Below are 21,732 nucleotides of genomic sequence, written 5' to 3' on the forward strand. Positions count from 1 at the left end.
AGCACTGCAGCCTCTCCTGTGTGTCTATCAGAGCACTGCAGCCTCTCCTGTGTTTCTATCAGAGCACTGCAGCCTCTCCTGTGTGTCTATCAGAGCACTGCAGCCTCTCCTGTGTGTCTATCAGAGCACTGCAGCCTCTCCTGTGTGTCTATCAGAGCACTGCAGCCTCTCCTGTGTTTCTATCAGAGCACTGCAGCCTCTCCTGTGTGTCTATCAGAGCACTGCAGCCTCTCCTGTGTGTCTATCAGAGCACTGCAGCCTCTCCTGTGTGTCTATCAGAGCACTGCAGCCTCTCCTGTGTGTCTATCAGAGCACTGCAGCCTCTCCTGTGTGTCTATCAGAGCACTGCAGCCTCTCCTGTGTGTCTATCAGAGCACTGCAGCCTATCCTGTGTGTCTATCAGAGCACTGCAGCCTCTCCTGTGTTTCTATCAGAGCACTGCAGCCTCTCCTGTGTGTCTATCAGAGCACTGCAGCCTCTCCTGTGTGTCTATCAGCCTGTCTGCAGCCTCTCCTGTGTGTCTATCAGAGCACTGCAGCCTCTCCTGTGTGTCTATCAGCCTGTCTGCAGCCTCTCCTGTGTTTCTATCAGAGCACTGCAGCCTCTCCTGTGTGTCTATCAGAGCACTGCAGCCTCTCCTGTGTGTCTATCAGAGCACTGCAGCCTCTCCTGTGTGTCTATCAGAGCACTGCAGCCTCTCCTGTGTTTCTATCAGAGCACTGCAGCCTCTCCTGTGTGTCTATCAGAGCACTGCAGCCTCTCCTGTGTGTCTATCAGAGCACTGCAGCCTCTCCTGTGTGTCTATCAGCCTGTCTGCAGCCTCTCCTGTGTGTCTATCAGCCTGTCTGCAGCCTCTCCTGTGTGTCTATCAGCCTGTCTGCAGCCTCTCCTGTGTGTCTATCAGCCTGTCTGCAGCCTCTCCTGTGTGTCTATCAGCCTGTCTGCATCCTCTCCTGTGTGTCTATCAGCCTGTCTGCAGCCTCTCCTGTGTGTCTATCAGCCTGTCTGCATCCTCTCCTGTGTGTCTATCAGCCTGTCTGCAGCCTCTCCTGTGTGTCTATCAGCTTGAATTATGGCCTCGGGCTCCTCAGACATAATGTGTGCTACAGTAACATACAGTAACAGGCCGGGGAAAGAATGGTGTTCTCACTATTTGAACAGTAAACGTTTCATCTGTAAGTGTACAAACTACAAAGGTACACTGTTTCATGTTGTAAAATGTAAAGCTGATGTAGATACATGTTGGCAGACCTCTGTCTCTGCTGCCATTGGTCAGCCGCTCCGCGGATGGAAGGACGGACGGACGGACGCTGCCTGGCTGGCAAGGCCCGTCTGCCGTTATTAATGAATTGCATTTTTCTAGCACACACACACACACACACACACACACACACACACACACACACACACACACACACACACACACACACACACAGGCCAGCGAATGTTAGTCTAAGCCTGAGAGCACCATTGAAGGCAGTAAAGCAGCAGCTGTTAGCCTTCCATGGACAGAAGCTCTGTCCCCTGCATCACTGTTGTGTGTGAGTGAGTGAGTCATTAACATAAAAATGGCCCGTTAAGTCTGAGCTTGTCTTTTCATGACTGATGATGTGCTGCAGTGTGGCTCTGTCTTTCTCTCTCAAGTCAATTAAATTCAAAAGAGCTTTATTGGCATGAGAAAACGTACGTTTACATTGCCAAAGCAAAAGTGGAACAATACAATCAAGATAAAACAATGTATGTATGGATATAAATAGGAATTAATGTAATGTAAACAGTGCTGTGTGACATTAACACTTTAGGTAATACGATCTTGTGAAACTATGAAAAGATTATGCATTGTCTCTCTCTGTCCCTCCGGCCCTGCCAATCTCACTGTCTCTCTACCATCCATGTCCCTCCATTCAGGCCGAGACACACGAGGGCGTGCCAGCCAATCAGAGTGGAGATGTGCTCCATAAGAACGACAAGGACTATGGCCTGGTGTGTCTGAACGCCGAGCAGAACCACGGACTCTGTCACAACTACAGGGTCCGCTTCCTGTGTGGGAAACTGGGTACGTCTGTCTGTCTGTCTGTCTGTCTGTCTGTCTGTCTAGTCTGTCTAGTCTGACTCGTCTTTTGAATACAATTTCATGTAGTTTTATATTTTCATATTTTAGTCATCTGAAAGGTTCTAGTGTGACTAAATGTCATATGATTTCAGTCGACTAAATCTACGGTCGATTTAGTCGACAAAAATGCATTTCTGCAGGCCTTGATCGATCTCAGGGGGCTGCACTTCCTGGTTTCCCAGGATCTCTTCTTCTACTGTGGTATTCCTCACATTAAATTTTGTTTGGCACCTAGTGTAACGAGAGGGAATGTGTTAATACCGTTTCAGACGTGTGTGTGTGTGTGTGTGTGTGTTAGTTTTTATATTTGGCAGCCTAGGGCATGTGCATACTGTAAGTTGGTTGTGAGGGGCTTACAAATGGCCGGCCTTTCCAAAAGGAGAGCCAAGCAGTTAGCGAGGTATTGCTCAGTTTCAGCCATTATAAGAAGCCGCTCAATTTGGAGGAGGCGGTTTCCTTTATCCATGATTTATGTCTGCTGCCCTGTGTCCGACATGTCAGCTGTACTGTATGTAACGATGCTGCCCTGTGTCCGACATGTCAGCTGTACTGTATGTAACGATGCTGTCCTGTGTCCGACATGTCAGCTGTACTGTATGTAACGATGCTGCCCTGTGTCCGACATGTCAGCTGTACTGTATGTAACGATGCTGTCCTGTGTCCGACATGTCAGCTGTACTGTATGTAACGCCCATGCACGTTGTAACTGGCTGCTCTCCCACGTTTATGTCCTTTGTACAAGGTATTCCTGTACTTCTCATTATGTGGACATAAATAAACATTTCAAATGTGTGTGTGTGTGTGTGTGTGTGTGTGTCTCTCCAGTGCGTCCCCAGGCCTGTGTCTCCATCACCCTCATCTCCAACAGCACCATCCTGGAGCTTGCGGAGCCCCCAGAGGGGTGGAGCGCGGGGGATCGGGTGGTGGTCTCCAGCACTGACTACTCCATGCACCAGGCCGAGGAGTTCAGCCTGCTGCCCTGTCCGTCATGCACCCCCACCCAGGTCAAAGGTCACGGTGAGTGACCCCATTACCCACCAACACTTATTTTAGTTTAGCTTCCTTCAGACAATGCAGCAGCAAATATAATAACATCAATAACTAGAAAAAGTGCCCTTCCGGGCACAGGTCTCCACCAGGTTATCCACAGATCCGTGCAGTTAGAGGTAAAAACACTTTTCGGCCAGTTATAGCGCCACCTTGAGGCTGAGTTGAAATTGTTCATGTGGCATTTCGTCCTCGGCCTAGTGGGAATGTGGGTGCACAATTTCAGGGAAATCACGCGATGTGTTCATGATTTGCAGCATTTTGTTTGAAACTGAGCACTCCTGTGAACTTTGGAAGCCAATCTTAACCAATCAGGATGGAGTCTGATAAATCTGAAAGACCCGTTTCGTTGAATGGCTCTAGAGAGACTGTGTACCAATTTGCGTGATGTTTGGACAAAATCTGTAGGTGTACTGTGCAAAAACTTGTTTTGCACAAAGCGGCCTCCTGGTGGCGCTATAACAGGCCGTTCTGGAAAGTTTGGGGCAGAGGTTCATGGTTGGCATCCAGGGAGTGTGTGTGCAAAATATGGCATCGAAAAACTTGTTTTGCACAAAGTGGCCTCCTGGTGGCGCTATAACAGGCCGTTCTGGAAAGTTTGGGGCAGAGGTTCATGGTTGGCATCCAGGGAGTGTGTGTGCAAAATATGGCATCGACCGGGTTAACGGTGGCCGAGATTAGCTGTTCACGGACACACACACACACACACACACACACGGACACGCGGACGGACGGAGTGCAAAACATACTCTCCCCACATGCCTTCGGCCTGGTGGAGACAATAATACAATAAATATAATAATATAACCTCAAACAGCAAACACAGGGATAGAATATAGAGTGCCAAAAAGAGCATCATATGTTCATGTTTTCCCTGTAGTAGCAAAGTTAGGTGAACTTTGTGTGAACAGCTTCACAGTATGCTGTGTTCCATAAATATACAACAAAATTACACACGTGTGAAGTGAGGGGCGCTATATATACATCTTTTATGAGGTAATTATCAGACAAAACAAACATGGACAAAACAAACATTGACCAAACTAGAACTGCACTCTGTCGACCGCTACGAACTTTCGAGCCAGTTATACCCTGGCATTGGTACATATCTTGTACTTTATGTATATGTAAGTTGTATATGTATATGTAATTTGTAAGTTGATGAGTAGTATACTGTGGTTACTTGGGTTGTTTTATGCGTATGCCGTGGCTGCATGATTTGAGAGTGACGTAATGAAGATATGTACCAATGCCAGGGTATAACTGGCTCTCGATGGTGACGTAATAAAGGTAGGTTTCAGTGTCGGGTGGATTAAAGGTAATGCCTCTATGTATACATGTATGTAATCTGAAACCTACCTTTATTATGTCACCATCAAGAGCACCGGACAAACAACTTTACATGCGCGTTTTGCTTGCGCAAGTAACAAACATTAAACTATGTCAATGGCGTTTTTAATGTTTGTTTAAGGAAAAACAAACATTATACCTGTATATAGGAGGGGCTGGCGCCCCTCAAAAATAGTTTAGAGAGGTGCAATTTGAGATTAATAGTGCTGGACAGCTTCCATGCAGGTTTTGAGAGGTTTTCCGTCCGCCCGTCCGTACGACTGACTGACTATGACTGACTGACTGACCTACTAAGAATCAATGCACATTCTGTCCTTAAATCATGCAAGGCTGCAGCTCTGTTTGCACAGGAGTGTGTGTGTGTGTGTGTGTGTGTGTGTGTGTGTGTGTGTGTGTGTGTGTGTGTGTGTGTGTGTGTGTGTGTGTGTGTGTGTGTGTGTGTGTGTGTTCGTGTTCGTGTGCGTGTTTGTGTGCACATGCATGCGGCGTGCATGCGACTGTTTGTGAATGTCCGTGTGTATGTGTGCACCCATGTGTGATTGAGATTGGTTGATTATTTTTCATCGGAAGGAAATATCTTGTCTATGAGGGTTTTCTCTTGGCAGTATCGGTAGACACACACACACACACACACACACACACACACACACACACACACACACACACACACACACACACACACACACACACACACACACACACACACTCATTACAATCTTCGCGCTGCATCTGAAGAGTTTTGGGGGGAAGATTAATGAGGAAACCAAACGACGAGTCTCTGTCTTGTGATGAAAATGTGTTTGTGAGACTTTGTTTATTATGTATGTTTCCCTCTTCTATTATGATTCCGTTTCCGTTTGACATTGAGGGGATTTGGAGGAAAGCCATCGGTTGGTTGGTTTGTTTTGGAACTTTTGGAATCGTCTCCTCTAAGCGATTAAAATCCCATTCCGAGCGACAGCGTTCTCCTCCTGGGAGAGGGTCGGAAAGGAAAAGCGAGTCTCTCTCGGAAAAGAAAGTCAGTGTGTGTCAGTAAACTAAACAGCTCCACACAGCCTCAGGTTCTGTGGAAGGTGTTTGGACTGAGTCAGGGCCAAGGGAAAGTCTGTGCCTGGTTGCATCCTGGGGGGAGTGTGTGTGTGTGTGTGTGTGTGTGTGTGTGTGTGTGTGTGTGTGTGTGTGTGTGTGTGTGTGCGTGTGCGTGTGCGTGTGCGTGCGTGTGCGTGCGTGTGTGTGTGTTTCCTTGGCTCCATCATGTCCACGTATCCAAAGCTTCACCCTAGCTCACTTGTTCCCAAACCTTTTCACATCAAGGACCCCCCGTTTGAAAAGATATGCCACAGGGACCCCAATAAGACATGATTTTTACGGCTCTAGCAGAGATTCTCAATCCGTTTAATTTCAAGGACCCCCCAGTGTGACATGCATTTGTCTACGGACCCCCATTTAATGGCATTTCTATCTCTCGGACCCCCAAGTTATATTGTAAAATCAATGGTAATTTGACTCTGAGAGTGTACAAATGGGTCCCATCTTGTCATGAACTGATTCAAATCATGACAAATATGGGAGACGACACACAGTAATAAATGTAAAAATCACACCCATGTGAAGTGAGGGGTGTTAATATATTTTAGTCTAACTCATGTTGATTAGGTGATGTAATGGTGAACACAAACATTAAATGCCATTGACAATAAAAATTAAAAAGACAATATGACGTAATGAGGTACATTTTGACGTACATTTTCCCTTCAGTGTCAATGGCGTTTAAATAACAAACATTGAACTAAAGACAAACATTAAACCTGTGTATATCCCATAGACTGGTATATCCCCTCAAAAATGTATTTATTTGAAACTAAATAAAACATAAATTATACTTTACTATTAAAGTAGGGTGTGAGTAGTCAGTTGTATCAGTAGTGTATAGTGCATGTATGAATGTGTGAACATGTAGTGTATGTGTAACTAAGGACCCCCCCCCCCCCCCCCAGAGGAGACCAAACAGGTACTCTGTAATATCAACTTATCTTTACAGTTTAACTATGAACCATACTAATACCTGACCCATCCCACCAAACACCACCTCACCCCCTCTGCAACCTTGGTACCTGTAGTGTAGGAGCGCTCCACACGTCCCAAACTCTTCTCCCTTCTGGCTCCAAAACTATGGAATGCACTTCCCATCACAGTCAGAACTGCAGCCTCACTCCCAATCTTCCGCCGTAGTCTGAAAACCCACCTCTATAGACTCCACCATGGCCCGTAGCACTTGCCCTAGCCTAGCCCCTTAGATAACATTTTATGTCGACTTAGATAGTATTTTAGACAGACTTACAGTATAGCTCGTTACGTAGACAGCACTAGAATTGCATTTTATGTAGTCATAGCACTTTATAGTACACATGTTTTTGATTGATTGATTGAAATATTTATTAACAGTTTGTAGAATTTACAGTACATTTTAAGCACAAACTCAATACAAAGACTGTTAACTGTGAGTGGACGACCCAATTAAGCATTACACTTGTTTACAACAGGGTCCACATTGTTCAATTCATCAAATATTGTTATTATTATTATTATTATTATTATTCAATATATATACATGTATATTGTATAATATATAATATAGTATAGTATGTATAGTTGACATAGATACTCCACTGTTACGTTCTTAGCTTATACACGATTCATGATAACTACTTTTTATATATGTGATGTATGACATGCTTTGTTTTTACTTAAATGTAAGTCGCTCTGGATCAAGAGCGTCTGCTAAATGCCTAAATTGTAAATTGTAAATTGGAGCATATTAAGAGGAGAGAGAGACAGCAAGGTGAGACTGATTCAGGCACAAACTGTAACCAGTTTAAGACAGCATGTAATTACAGGGCCTCAGCAATTACATTTCTGTGGCCTTTTGTCTGGTTGCCCAACTCTCAAGGATGATTTATCAACTCCTATTGGACGAGCATGGCATGTTTTAATGAAACCAAACCAAACATCTCTTTTCAACCGGGGCCAAAATAAATTGCGTTGGATCAGCTTCTACATTTTTCGACAGCCCATATAGCCAGTTACACCGTCATAGGAGGTCTTCAACACCATGTACCTGAACTTTGCTGGCACCACAATTTGCAAAATGGGGTTTACCACCCCATTCTCGCCCTGTACACTCGATTTACGTAAAATATAAATGTTTTTTTCACAAAATAGCCCCGTGCAGCATGCTCAATGTCTCCTGCAGGAGATACAAAGTCAAACAGAGGTATCAGACATTTTGTTCTTGAACTAAGTCTGTCCTGGAAATGGACTTAAGAGGCACAGGCATGGCAAAAGTTGTGACATCAGCTTTTACCTGTTGACCGCACCATTTCCTAAGACCGGGTCCATTTGGTTCCATTTGTACATTCCATTTGTACACTCTGTGGGCGGCGGCGGTGGCTCAGGGGTAGAGTGGCTGGATGGTAACTGCAATGTTGCCAGTTTGAACCCGGGCTCCCCCAGAGTTAGTGTCGAAGTGTCCTTGAGCAAGACACTGAACCCTAATAGTCCGGATTCAAGAAGGCCCACTCCACAGAAACTGCCCTGCTGGCAGTCACAGAAGCACTACATGCTGCCCAAGCTGCTTCCCACTCTGCAGTACTGATTCTCCTAGACCTATCAGCAGCATTTGACACAGTGAACCACCAGCTGCTCCTAGACACCCTAGCGGAGCTAGGCATCGGTGGAACGGCACTAAAGTGGTTCTCCTCCTACCTCACCGACCGGACCTACCAGGTTTCCTGGAAAGGTCTGTTATCATCCCCCCGAACCCTCCAAACTGGGGTCCCACAGGGATCTGTACTTGGTCCCCTCCTTTTCTCACTGTACACTAAATCCCTTGGCACTATCATCTCTGCTCACAATATATCCTATCACTGCTACGCCGATGACACACAACTGTTCCTATCCTTCCCCCCCTCTACCACTCAGGTGGAAGAGCGCATCACTGCATGCCTGGCTGACATCTCACAGTGGATGTCCTCCAACCATCTCAAGCTGAACCCAGACAAGACTGAGCTTCTCTTCTTCCCAGCTAAGTCCTGCCCTATGCGGGAGCTAACTATTTCCGTAGACAATGCCCTGGTAACGTCTGTCCCAACAGCCAGGAATCTTGGTGTTGTCCTGGACAGTCAGCTCTCGTTCAAAGCTCACATCACAGCTGTCACTCGATCCTGTAGGTTCACACTCTATAACATACGACGAATTAGACCGTTCCTCACCCAGGAATCAGCCCAGCTCCTAATCCAGACAACAGTCTTGTCAAAACTCGACTACTGTAACTCCCTCCTTACTGGCCTACCAGCATGTGCACTTAAGCCTCTCCAGCTGATCCAAAATGCAGCAGCTCGCTTGGTCTTCAACCAGCCAAAATTCTCACATGTCTCCCCCCTGCTCTGCTCCCTCCACTGGCTCCCGGTCGCTGCCCGCACAGAATACAAAACTCTGATGCTGGCATTCAAAGCAACCAAAGGTATGGCTCCCCCATATCTTACAAGTATGATTGAACCCTACAATGAAGCCACATGAATTTCAAGTTTCACGTAAAGAAGGTCACCCAGTCCTGTTTTTTCCACTTACGTAACATCTCTAAAATAAAACCACTCGCCCAGGCCGTGGCGTAACGGTCTGGGCACCGGACTGGTAATCCAGTCGCAGTGTGCCGCGGGTTCGACTCCCGAGCCCGACACGGCCTTTACTGCATGTCATCCCCCCATCTCTCTCCCGTTTCCTGTCAGCCTACTGTCTGTCCCTTCAAAAATCAATAAAAGGCGTAAGCCGCAAAAAAATATCTTAAAAAAAAATTAATTCATGCTTTCATCTCTTCCCGACTTGACTACTGTAATGGACTATATACCTCCCTCTCCGCGTCATCCATTCATCAACTACAATTAATTCAGAACACAGCCGCCAGGATTCTTACAAACACCAATCGCAGATCACATATCACACCGGTGCTCGCTTCACTTCACTGGTTACCCATTAAATCCAGAATCAACTTCAAAATAATTCTTACCACTTATAAGGCGTTACATGGGCTGGCCCCACCCTACATCTCAGACCTTCTGCTCCCAAAACAAAACACAAGATCACTCCGGTCCTCAGACAAGGGCCTACTGAAAATTCCGGCGACGAAACGGGTAACCAAGGGCGACCGGGCATTTGCCGTAGCTGCTCCCACATTGTGGAATGCCCTCCCCCTTTTTATAAAGAATGCAGAGTCTGTTGACATTTTTAAGAAGTCACTGAAAACTTATTTATTTCGTTTGTATTTTGAGCTGTGATTTGTTGCTTTTAATTGATTGTTTTTTACCTGTTGTACAGCACTTTGTAACTGTTGTTTTGATAAGTGCTTTATAAATAAAATTTACTTACTTACTTACTACAAACCCTCCCGCGCACTCAGATCAGCCAACGCAGGGAAGCTGGAAGTACCCTCACTAAAAACGCCGGGACAACGCTCCACACGTCCCAAACTCTTCTCCCTTCTGGCTCCAAAACTGTGGAATGCACTTCCCATTGCAGTCAGAACTGCAGCATTACTCCCAATCTTCCGCCGTAGCCTGAAAACCCACCTTTTCAGACTCCATCATGGCCCATAGCACTTACCCTAACCCCTTAGATAGCATTTATGTTGGCTTAGATAGCATTTGATACAGACTTATAGCATGTTATGTAGACAGCACTATACTTGTATTGTATTTAGTCATAGCACGCCATAGTACATATGTATAGCATAGTAGTAAATATGTATAGTTTATATGTATAGTGTATGTATAGTTTCATTATATAGATATTCCACTGTTACTTTCTTAGCTTACGCATGTTTCATGATAAATACTTTTATGTGATGTATTCCCATGCTTTTGTTCTTGCTTAAATGTAAGTCGCTCTGGATTAAGAGCGTCTGCTAAATGCCTAAATTGTAAATTGTAAATTGTAATTGCTCCTGATGTGTTGGTTGGTGCCTTGCATGGTTTCCTCTGCCATCGGTGTATGAATGTGTGTGTGAATGGGTGAATGTAATGCACAATCTATGTAAAGCGCCTTGGATAAAGGCGCTACGTATATGAATGCACCATTTACACTTCAGACCCATAAGGGTCAATTTGGTTACAAACTATCATTTAGCTGGGGACCCCCTGGAACTCCCTCAAGGACCCCACTTTGGGAACCACTGCCCCAGCTGTACCAAGCGGTCCAAAGCTTCACCTCCCCAGCTGTACAGAGTGGTCTAATCAGCCACTGTTTTCCCTCTGCAAATGTCCTGACACTGACAGTCTAGTAGTTGATCCGAGGTGTTTCTTTTTAGTCACTTCAACATTACAGGTCTCTTTGACTTCAGCATTTACCGTATTGTGTCCAATATAAAATGACTCTGATTATATGACGACCCCCGTTTTTCAAGACTCGTTTGGGGAAAAAGAACATTGAACGTCAACTAGTCTAGACCCCGATTATAATAGTGACACCGTTTTTTAGGATATTTCCATTGGAAAAAAATCGTAGCCTTATATTCCGCACAATAGGTTAGTTTCTGCTGACGTCTCTTAAATAGTTGTGTCGTTCAAGACGAATCAAAGTTGTTCCAGTTGAAGGAAGACAGGGAAATTGAAGCTAAACTGAAGATATACGTGGGCGTGACCATCTGTCTTTTAGAATTAATTTGGCGTGGAGGTTTTTAATCTCCACTGTTTCCATTTCCATCTCGTCAGTTAGTTCCCTTAATCAGTGTGCTTGCGCGGCGCAGAGCGTGGATGTGTGGGTAGTGGGAAGTGAGGAGGACCTGCTGTGGATTTTAATTGTTTTTCTATTTCTGTCCAATTCCTTCTTCTCCTTCCTGTTCCTGTTCATTTCTTTTTCTCTACAAAACAAAACAAAAACACACGCGCACACGCGCGTGTACGAACACACAGACTCATGCATGCCTGTCATCGTCAGAAAGTACAGTTTTCTCTCCATTTCTGGAGAGGATGCAGAAAGCAGAGTTTTGCTCAGCCTGTAAAAAGTGTTTAATAAAAATACAGGTGTGTGTGTGTGTGTGTGTGTGTGTGTGTGTGTGTGTGTGTGTGTGTGTGTGTGTGTGTGTGTGTGTGTGTGTGTGTGTGCGTGCGTGCGTGCGTGCGTGCGTGCGTGAGCGTGTACGCATGTGCGTGAGCGTGTGCATGTCTGTATGTATGTATGTCTGTATGCATGCACTGCTTTGCAGCAGATGGTTTGACGTCGATGTAATTGTAATTTAAGCCGTCAGAGAGCCGTCAGCTATACGTTTGACAAAGAGGGCTCGTTTTCTGTACCAACATGATACTAATGAGGGCTGTGTGTGTGTGGGTGGAGGGGGATCTTTTTGATTTTAGAAAACCGTAGAAAACAATAACTTGTTTACTTGCTCAGACTTCAGAGTTATGTGTTCCGTGGATCTGTTTGTAAAGAACATGAATGTGTTCTCTGCCGTCTGCACATTCAATTTTAAAAATAAAGCAAGACATGTTTCATATTAAGCTATAAATCTATTTATATGCATATCCAAACCTAAAATGTATTTGACTAAAAGACCTAAAGACTAAGAAATATGTTGATATTTAGTCGACTAAGACTAAAGAATTTCAGAAGACTAAATGGGATTAAAGACTAAATTTGTGTTATTCAAAAGACTATAAGACTAAATCAAAATTTGCTGAAAAAATGAACACTGGTGTGTGTGTGTGTGTGTGTGTGTGTGTGTGTGTGTGTGTGTGTGTGTGTGTGTGTGTGTGTGTGTGTGTCTGTGTCTGTGTCTGTGTGTGTGTGTGTGTGTGTGTGTGTGTGTGTGTGTGTGTGTGTGTGTGTGTGTGTGTGTGTGTGTGTTCTGTGTGTGTGTGTGTCTCTCTGTCTCTCGCAGGCAGAGCTCAGTTCGTCCACCAGGGGGCTTCAGTGGACGGGGTGGACATGAGGGCAGAGGTGGGCCTGCTGACTCGGAACATTCTGATTCGTGGAGAGATGGAGCCGCGTTGCTACGACAACGAGGCCTGCAAGTTCTTCACCTTTGACACCTTCGGTGGACACCTGAAGGTACTGCAGTCTACCTGCCCTGCTCTGCAGTGTTGTTTTTGGCAGCAACTTTTGATTTTAGTTTTAGTCACATTTTGGTCACCTGGAATGTTTTTGTGTTAGTCTAGTTTTAGTTTTACTGTAGATTTAGTTTGACTAAATCTAAAGGTGATTTAGTCGACTAAAATGTAATTTGGCGGTGCCTCGATGGCGTCGTAATGGCTGATTTTACACATGCTGACACTGTTTCAGTGCAATGACAGTCATCGGCCAGCGCGTTCATGAGTTTGGCCCAATCAATCCCAGAATGCCTGGAAGGAGGAGTGAAATCGCCTCATGTACTTTTGCACTAATAAGCCAGACCGAATCAGCCGTTGGCAAAAACAAATTGCCTGCCCCGCCCCCCGGGAAACAAGATCCATACACAGCATCTCCAGACTCAAATACCACACGACTTATTACGGCTGGCTTATTAGCAAGGCTACTTTTGAGCAACTTAATGCAAGTAGATGGGAGGAGAAATCCGGTGCCGTCTCTATTCATATATACTCTAAGCTCACAACGCCTCGCAGTGTGCGTGCGTGGCATACTTTGTGTTAACTCAGACGCTCCCTCCCAGAGGACAAGAGGACAAACCCAAACACAACAATCTGGAAATTACAGAAAAACTAGAGATGATTTCATAATAAGTCTTAATCATGGCGCAGCAATTAGATGATTTAATCATAAGTGCTAATCATCGCGCAGCGATTCACAGGCTATCACTTTCCAGTTATCATCTGCAAAATAAAAATTGGCACCAACACTATTTCTCCCAGTTCTTTCTTTGCAAAACGTTGTTATTCTGCATTTAATTTGTTCCCAACCCAAATTGACGAACTCCCCTCCTCTCATCCCGTCTCCTCTCATCACCAGCTAAAGGGACCCAGATGTGATAGAAAGTAGGGAGATGTAGGGAGATGAACTTTTTTCGTTCCCGATCCAATCCGATCCGTGTTAAGCCCAACACACACCGGGTGCGCAGCGACGCGGCACAGGCGCGGCAACGCCTGGAAAATAGAACAGTGGCGTATCAGGCGAGGCGTGAACGCGCGTCGGACGCCGACGGTGTGCGATAGGTTCATTGAAAATAATGGAGGCGGCTGTTTTGACGCCCAGCGTTTGCAGACGGTGTGTGTTGGGCTTCAGTCGATACCGATACCGAATACCGATACCAGTGTTCCGTGTTGTGTTTATAGCTATCTAGCTATATATCTCGTGTTGTGTTTATAGCTATCTAGCTATATATCTCGTGTTGTGTTTATAGCTATCTAGCTATATATCTCGTGTTGTGTTTATAGCTATCTAGCTACAGTATATATCTCGTGTTGTGTTTATAGCAGACTCCTCACACATATTTTAAATAACTGTGTTTACTTCGACATTAAAACAAAAAGTAATAATTCCGAACTTTTGATGAATTGAACAATGTGGACCCTGTTGTAAACAAGTGTAATGCTTAATTGGGTCGTCCACTCACAGTTAACAGTCTTTGTATTGAGTTTGTGCTTAAAATGTACTGTAAATTCTACAAACTGTTAATAAATATTTCAATCAATCAATCAATCAATGTGCACTTGCAGTTTGAGCAACTCCAAAGCAAACTCCACATGCCCCAATATTTTATAGTGTCAACCCCTTACCCTTGTGTCGGATCGGTGGTTAGACTGGCATATTCGCCGATATGATATGACCTGATATGACAAATAAGGGCTGATACCGATACTTTTCCGATAGTAGTATTTTGATATGGAAGGGGAGGGGGGGGGGGGGAGGGGGGGCTGACTAAAACTAAATGCAATTTCATCCAGAAGACTAAAACTAAACCAGAGAGAGAGAGAGAGAGAGAGAGAGAGGGGCGAGAGACCAGAGACCATTCTCACTGTCTCTCCCTTGGGATGGGAATCATCACATCCTATTATGAATTTCCAGCACAACTCCCAAATGAGCAGCTGTTTGAGATGTCACATATTTCTCATGAATGCATGGGTGTGTGACTGTGTGTGTGTGTGTGTGTGTGTGTGTGTGTGTGTGCCTGCGCTCGCGTGCGTGCGTGCGCTATAGGTCACTACCCCGCCCACTAAACCAGTGGTTCCCAAAGTGAGGTCCAGGGACCCCCAGGGGTCCTTGAGGGAGTTCCAGGGGGTCCCCAGCTAAATGATAGTTTGGAACAAAATGAACCTGAAAATGAGTCTGTAACTCTGAGTAAAAAATACAAAAAAAAAATACAATATAAATTGGGGGTCCCAGAGATAGAAATGCCATTAAACGGGGGTCCGTAGACTAATGCATGTCAAACTGGGGGTCCTTGAAATTAAACGGATTGAGAATCACTGTTAGAGCCGTACAAATCTTCTCTTATGGGGGTCCCTGGCATATCTCTTCAAATGGGGGTCTGCATGCTATAATCTGTGTCAATGTGGGGACTGGGGGTCCTCGACGTGGAAAAGTTTGGGAACCACTGGACTAAACTATACTGTCCCTCCCTCTACGTCAGGTGGAGAGAGGCTTCTGGGCGGTGCATGTTTCGGGCGTAGAGCTGTACCACATGGGTCAACAGTCCAGGGGCCACTACCCTGTCCACTAAACTATACTCTCCCTCCCTACAGGTGGAGAGAGGCTTCCGAGCGGTGCATGTTTCGGGTGTAGAGCTGCTTCACATGGGCCAACAGTCCATGGGTCACTACCCTGTCCACTTCCACATGAACGGAGACGTGGACTCTCTGGGAGGCTACGAGCCGCCCACCTCCGTCTCTGACCTCTCCATCCATCACTCCTTCTCTCGCTGCGTCACCATCCACGCCTCCAACGGCCTGCTGGTGAGAGACATATTCATTTTTTTAGGACATATGTGACCGCTTCTGAACAACGCTGAGTCATTCAGAATTCATATGTAATTCATGTGAAAGCAGGGACTCATAGCTTCAAATTGACATTGGTTGTTCAGTTTGACCCACCGGTTTTGGAGATATGGCTTATAGAGTAATGTCTTGCAGAGAAACAGCGAGTTGAGAAAACAGGCTTGAAAGGTTCACTTCTGTGGACTCTAACATTACACCTAGCTACATGTTTAAGCATTTATTTCATATTTACATGTCGATTTCAGCTCTGACATTTATTTCAGACATGCTCTAGTATGTGAAGAGTCTGCCTGTGCTGTTAACTCATTTTGCTCTCAGTTTTTCTCTCTGTATCGAAAAGAGTCACATACATACATATGTTGCGTTCATATGGGCAGATACAAAGATATAGTCTACCATTCATTGTCAATGGAAGCCAGCGACGTGAAGATACAAAGATACACTCTACCATTCATTGTCAATGGAAGCCAGCGACATGATCTGCAAAGATGCAATGATGCATGTAGCTGCTCCAAATGTACTCACAGCGCGTCTTTGCGTCTGCCTGTGTGAACACACGATTACTGTATAGAAATAGGTTTTACTCTTAGTCTTAAGTTGACTCGAAAGCAGGGGTTTTCAACAGGGCGTCCGGGACCCCTAGGGGATCCTGGGAGCTACTACAGGGGGCCCCACATCTTTGTGTGATGATTATTCAAGTTCAACCCCCAACATTAGCCAAAAAAATAGCAAATGTTTTTAGTAAACAAGTTTGGTGTAGAGGGAAAAAGAGCTCTCTTAGCACTCTGCTCCACTCTCTCTCTCTCTGTGCAGACAATGGAAATTAGGATAAAAGGGACTCAGTTAAATAGCTCACCTCGCCTAAACTCTGGGGAAATGGGAAGATCAAGGGAAGGAGAAGAAAAAAGAACTGTCTCTCCTTTTCTCGCATCTCATGTCGTGTTTAAAACGTTGTTGTGAGGTTTGTCTACTCTGTAGCCGAGCTCTAGCGTTCATTTCCACATTACTCAGAATAAAGCAGGAAGCTTTGTGTCTGTGTGTGTGTGTGTGTGTGTGTGTGTGTGTGTGTGTGTGTGTGTGTGTGTGTGTGTGTGTGTGTGTGTGTGTGTGTGTGTGTGTGTGTGTGTGTGTGTGTGTGTGTGTGTGTGTGTGTGTGTGTGTGTGTGTGTGTGTGTGCGTGTGTGTGTGTGTGTGCGTGTGTGTGTGTGTGCGTGCATGTGCGTGCGTGTCTGCTGAGTGTCTGTCCAACTCACTTGAATTGAATGCAGATCACTTTCAGCTGTGATTATGGCAGTGGTTCCCAAACTTGTTCAGGTCAAGGACCCCCAAATTGACACTAATTAGCCCATGGACCCCCATGTGATAAGATATGCCAGGGACCCCCATAAGAGAAGATTTTTACGGCTCTAGCAGTGATTCTCAACATGTTAAATTTCAAGGACCCCCAGTTTGACATGCATTAGTCTACAGACCCCCATTTAATGGCATTTCTATGATCTCTGGGACCCTCAATAGGTCACTAATAATCATGATAAAATGGCACAATTTTTTTCTACTCAGTCTGTGTCTCATAGGAGGGCTGTGGGCAGTTCAGAAACCAGTCCACCAGTGACATCATTGATGGAGAATCCAAGCTAATAAAAACTGCAGGCTTTCTAGGTTTAAGGTTTACCTTTAAGGTTGCAATGCGCAAATGGAAGCCATCGTTCTCACTATATTACAAATCTAAACATTTTTGTAAAAAAAAGAAAATGTTAAAAGAATAAATCTGTCTTAACGAAGATGTCACTGGTGTCACTGGTTAAGGACATATCGCTGTGTTCCTATAGGTTAAGGACATATCTCTGTGTTCCCATAGGTTAAAGGACAACTTTAGTTTTTTTCAACCAAGGTTCATGTTTTAGGTTGTTATTAGAGTTAATTTTCTTTCATTTGCTGCTTTCTCTCGTTTTGGGAATTTTAGCAGTTTTTGACAGGGGGGCGGGGGCATTCGAGCATGGGGCTAAATATGTATTTTTTTACAAAAAAATATGGCAATTTATTTATTTATTATTTACTATAGTCCTAATAAACCCCAATAAATTACATCTGGCCACAAAAGATCACAGGATCTATTGAATGTGACAAACTGATATATTGAGCCTATACACACAGTATAAGCCTTGCAGTAGGCTACCTTCACATTCAGTAGATCCTGTGATCTTCTGTGGCCAGATGTAATTTCCTGGGGTTTATTAGGACTATAGTAAATAATAAAATAATAAATCACCATAAAATTTGGTAAAAAAATACATATTTAGCCCCATGCTCGAATGCCCCCGCCCCCCTGTCAAAAAGAGCTAAAATCCCTAAAACGAAAGAAAGCAGCAAATGAAAAGAAATTAACACTCATCTTTTACTTTATCTAATGACAACCTAAAACATGAACCTTGGTTGAAAAAAACTAAAGTTGTCCTTTAAGGACATATCTCTGTGTTTCTATAGGTTAAGGACATATCTCTGTCTGTGTTCCCATAGGTTAAGGACATATCTCTGTGCTCCTATTGGTTAAGGACATATCTCTCTGCTCTCCTATAGGTTAAGGACGTGGTGGGCTATGACATCCTGGGTCACTGCTACTTCACGGAGGATGGGCCCGAGGAGAGGAACACCTTTGACCACTGTCTGGGTCTGATGGTCCGAGCAGGAACGCTGCTGCCGTCCGACCGCGACAGCAAGATGTGTCGCGACATCACCGACGGGGCGTTCCCCGGATACGTGGCCAACCCGCGCCAGGACTGCAGGTGTGTGTGTGTGTGTGTGTGTGTGTGTGTGTGTGTGCAGTGTTGTACCCGAACGCGTTCAAAGAACGATAGTTCACAAACACGTTCTCATTTGGGTTGAGCGTGAACTGAACGTACTGTATTTCTGCCTGATGAACGTCGTTGTGAACACGTTCATTTCTGGCGTGTGTGAACGTCACTTTTTCTCGTTCAAGAGTGAGTGGAGGGGGTTACAGACGTTTTTATCCTGCCACGACGTTATGCTGCTTTCACACGGGCAGATGGACAGTTTTCATATTGTAAATATGGTCGCTAACGTGGTTTAGCGACTAGTACTTTGACAGCTCATCCATTGTAGCTTGTTTACAAGTGAAACGGACTACCTGTGCAGAAACTGCCTCATCAAAATAAGAGCCACTTGTATGTGTGTGTGTGCGTGCGTCCGTGTGTCAGTTTTGTTTTTGCCAGCAATTTTCTAATTTAGTTTAATCATAGTCTTTGGAATGAAACTTCATTTACTTTTATTCACCTGGAATGTGCTGTTCGTGTCTTAAGATGTGATTGATAATGCACGATCGATCTCGTCTAAGATGTGATTGATAATGAGCGATCGATCGCGTCTAAGATGTGATTGATAATGAGCGATCAATCGCGTATAAGATGTGATTGATAATGAGAGATCGATCGCGTATAAGATGTGATTGATAATGAGCGATCGATCGCATCTAAGATGTGATGGATAATGCACGATCAGCTGATCGCGGCCCTCGGCTGCGAGTCACTCATAAGATGGAAGTGTCATGCTGGGCATGACGGAGTAAATTTCTAACGAGCAGCAGATGACTTAGAGTTAGACGATGATGGGCGTTTCTGCATTCATATGAATGTGTTGTTGTGGAGGAGGAGGAGGAGGGTTGGAATGAATGACATTTACTCACTTATATGCATAAAGATGCTCTCCTCCTCTCCTCTCCTCTCCTCTCCTCTCCTCTCCTCTCCTCTCCTCTCCTCTCCTCTCCTCTCCTCTCCTCTCCTCTCCTCTCCTCTCCTCTCCTCTCCTCTCCTCTCCTCTCCTCTCCTCTCCTCTCCTCTCCTCTCCTCTCCTCTCCTCTCCTCTCCTCTGCTCTGCTCTGCTGTCCATGGCGGTTCAGATTCATGTGATAATGACTGATAGTGGTTGATATCAGTCATATAACAACATGTTGTCTGGTAAATGAGTCTTTTTGTTAGAGTCCTCCAGATCAGATCATTGTATTCCCTAAATTGTTTCCACTGCCGGCCCTCAGTGCATTTATAGAAGAAAAAAAACTTCCATTTAATCAAACACCATTATGCTAACAATTAATCATAAACATTTAATCAAATATTATGCTAACAATGGCAATGGAAACTAATGTAACATTTGCTGTGATTAATTTCCACTGAGATTGTTGCAGTCCCCCAGCGTGCACGCACGCACACATGCACGCACGGACACACACACACACACACACACACACACACACACACACACACACACACACACACACATGGGGAGTAATGATAACACGAGGGCACACTGCTAACTGTGGTTGTAGTTTCTGCTCCACAGTCAGTATTTCTTCATCACTGGCATCGCTATGAAATAATTCAAGAAATAGATTTATTATAATTGATTATTTTTTACAAACAAAAGAAAAACATTGTTTTTGGCATGGTGGTGTGAGCTTGTAAACTGGCACACAGTTTCCTCGTGACAACAAAAAGATCTGTTGAATTTAACATTGAGCTGAATTGAATTCATTGGCTATTTCCCCTCTATATGTGTGTGGTATAGGTACGATGACATATGTAAGGGATAGTGTCTGGCTGAGTGGTCATTGTTTATAGATAAATCACAGACAGGCTGATTAACCACCGACGCAGAGCGTTTTGACCTGAGATCAGATTCTAAAAATGTCTTCTACATCCTGACAGTTTTCTGAAAAAGCTATGTTTCTATGTCAGTCGTTCTTAGATTTTTCAAAAATAGCAGACCTACAAGCTCTAGCCACTCGGTGGCGCGCTATGAGCTTGTAGATCTGCTATTTTTCAATAGCTAAAGCATAGCATAATGCTAACACCAAAAGGGGCTCCCGCCCAAAATGGCATAATAAGCCTGAAGGTGATTTATCTATAAACAATGACCACCCATCGGCAGACATTATGCCGCTTATTACACGGCTACTTAATACATACATTAATAAATTGACCCAAAAACACAACAAAACGACTCGTATTTCCTCGCTCGCGGTAATGAAAGTATTCTATAAGTGTCGCACTGGCCGGCGTCTGCCCGGCTGCAGCACTAGAGAGTATAGAATCCATTTCCGGGGTCCTGCTTTGTCTATTTCTTGCTCAATTGTTTTCAAAAACGTTTTTGAGAGCAATGTTTAGCTGTAAATGACATTGTGGGCGCGTTCGGCTATGTGCACCGGGAATGTGGTCAGTTTGTTGAGTGTGGTGGGCGGTGACGTCACAGAGTGCGTTCAGTGTGCCTTATTTACGAACGACCAGTTACAACACACCATTCGCACTGAGCAACCCTACCCTGAGGGTAGGGTTGCTCAGTGCGTGCACTCGGCACACCCGGTGCGCAGCGCACTGGATTTTCGAACGACAACGCACCGAGTGCACTGAATAAACGAACGACAAGAGAGCACACCAGTGCGTTCAGGGCGCATTTCCGAACGCGCCCTGTGTGTCACATTGTGTGTGTTTACATGACTGTCATGTTGGATACAGCAGTAAATCAAGCGGGCGCAGCAGGTGCTCCGAGGATTTGATTAGGCATCGGTCTGTTATAGAGCGGAGCGGTCTGTTATCAAGAAATAACACACCGCTGAATTCTGCATTTGACCAATCAGAATCGAGCATTCAACCAAGCCATGTAATAAATAGGGTCAATAAACAACGTTGTGGCATTTCTTTTTAGATCATGTGTTTTTAATAACAAGTAAAGAGTAATAAAGGGGAAGGTTTCTGAGAACCCCACGCCCAGAACGCTGCTCAATTATGACATGCCTTCACTTTACTCAAATCATGACTGGAATCCAGTCATCCATGATTAATTAAGCCACCTGATAACGAGAATTAAGACTTTTGTCAATGTTGTCTCAGTGGCTTAAAAGATTACAACATGATTTCTGATCAGGCTAAGATGAAAATTAAATGACTACAAATAATAATAATAATAAGTTGACAGTTATAGAGGTCAACATCAGGTTGGTCCGCCATCGCTGTGTGAATGTGTGTAAGTGTGTGTGTTTGTGTGTTTGTGTGTGTGTGTGTGTGTGTGTGTGTGTGTGTGTGTGTGTGTGTGTGTGTGTGTGTGTGTGTGTGTGTGTGTGTGTGTGTGTGTGTGTGTGTGAATGGGTGAATGTAATTCACAATCTATGTAAAGGTGTGTGAATGCAGGCCCAGGCCGTAGCGTAACGGTCTGGGCACCGGACTGGTAATCCAG

General features: G+C 44.7%; 1 protein-coding gene across 2 annotated transcripts in view; it reads left to right on the top strand.

Annotated features, from left to right (window-relative positions):
* The window catches only part of LOC310854833 (cell migration-inducing and hyaluronan-binding protein-like), a 69,744-nt gene that overhangs the window by 23,137 nt on the left and 24,875 nt on the right, over positions 1 to 21,732 (top strand). For both annotated transcript variants that reach the window (XM_083759535.1, XM_083759536.1), the window contains 5 exons: positions 1,909 to 2,056; positions 2,939 to 3,130; positions 12,441 to 12,610; positions 15,238 to 15,447; positions 18,067 to 18,272. In XM_083759535.1, the coding sequence (XP_083615661.1) occupies positions 1,909 to 2,056; positions 2,939 to 3,130; positions 12,441 to 12,610; positions 15,238 to 15,447; positions 18,067 to 18,272 (926 nt within the window). The remainder of the gene's footprint in view (positions 1 to 1,908; positions 2,057 to 2,938; positions 3,131 to 12,440; positions 12,611 to 15,237; positions 15,448 to 18,066; positions 18,273 to 21,732) is intronic.

Source organism: Protomyctophum parallelum (assembly GCF_964188405.1).
Source record: "Protomyctophum parallelum genome assembly, chromosome: 2".
Lineage (NCBI taxonomy): Eukaryota > Metazoa > Chordata > Actinopteri > Myctophiformes > Myctophidae > Protomyctophum > Protomyctophum parallelum.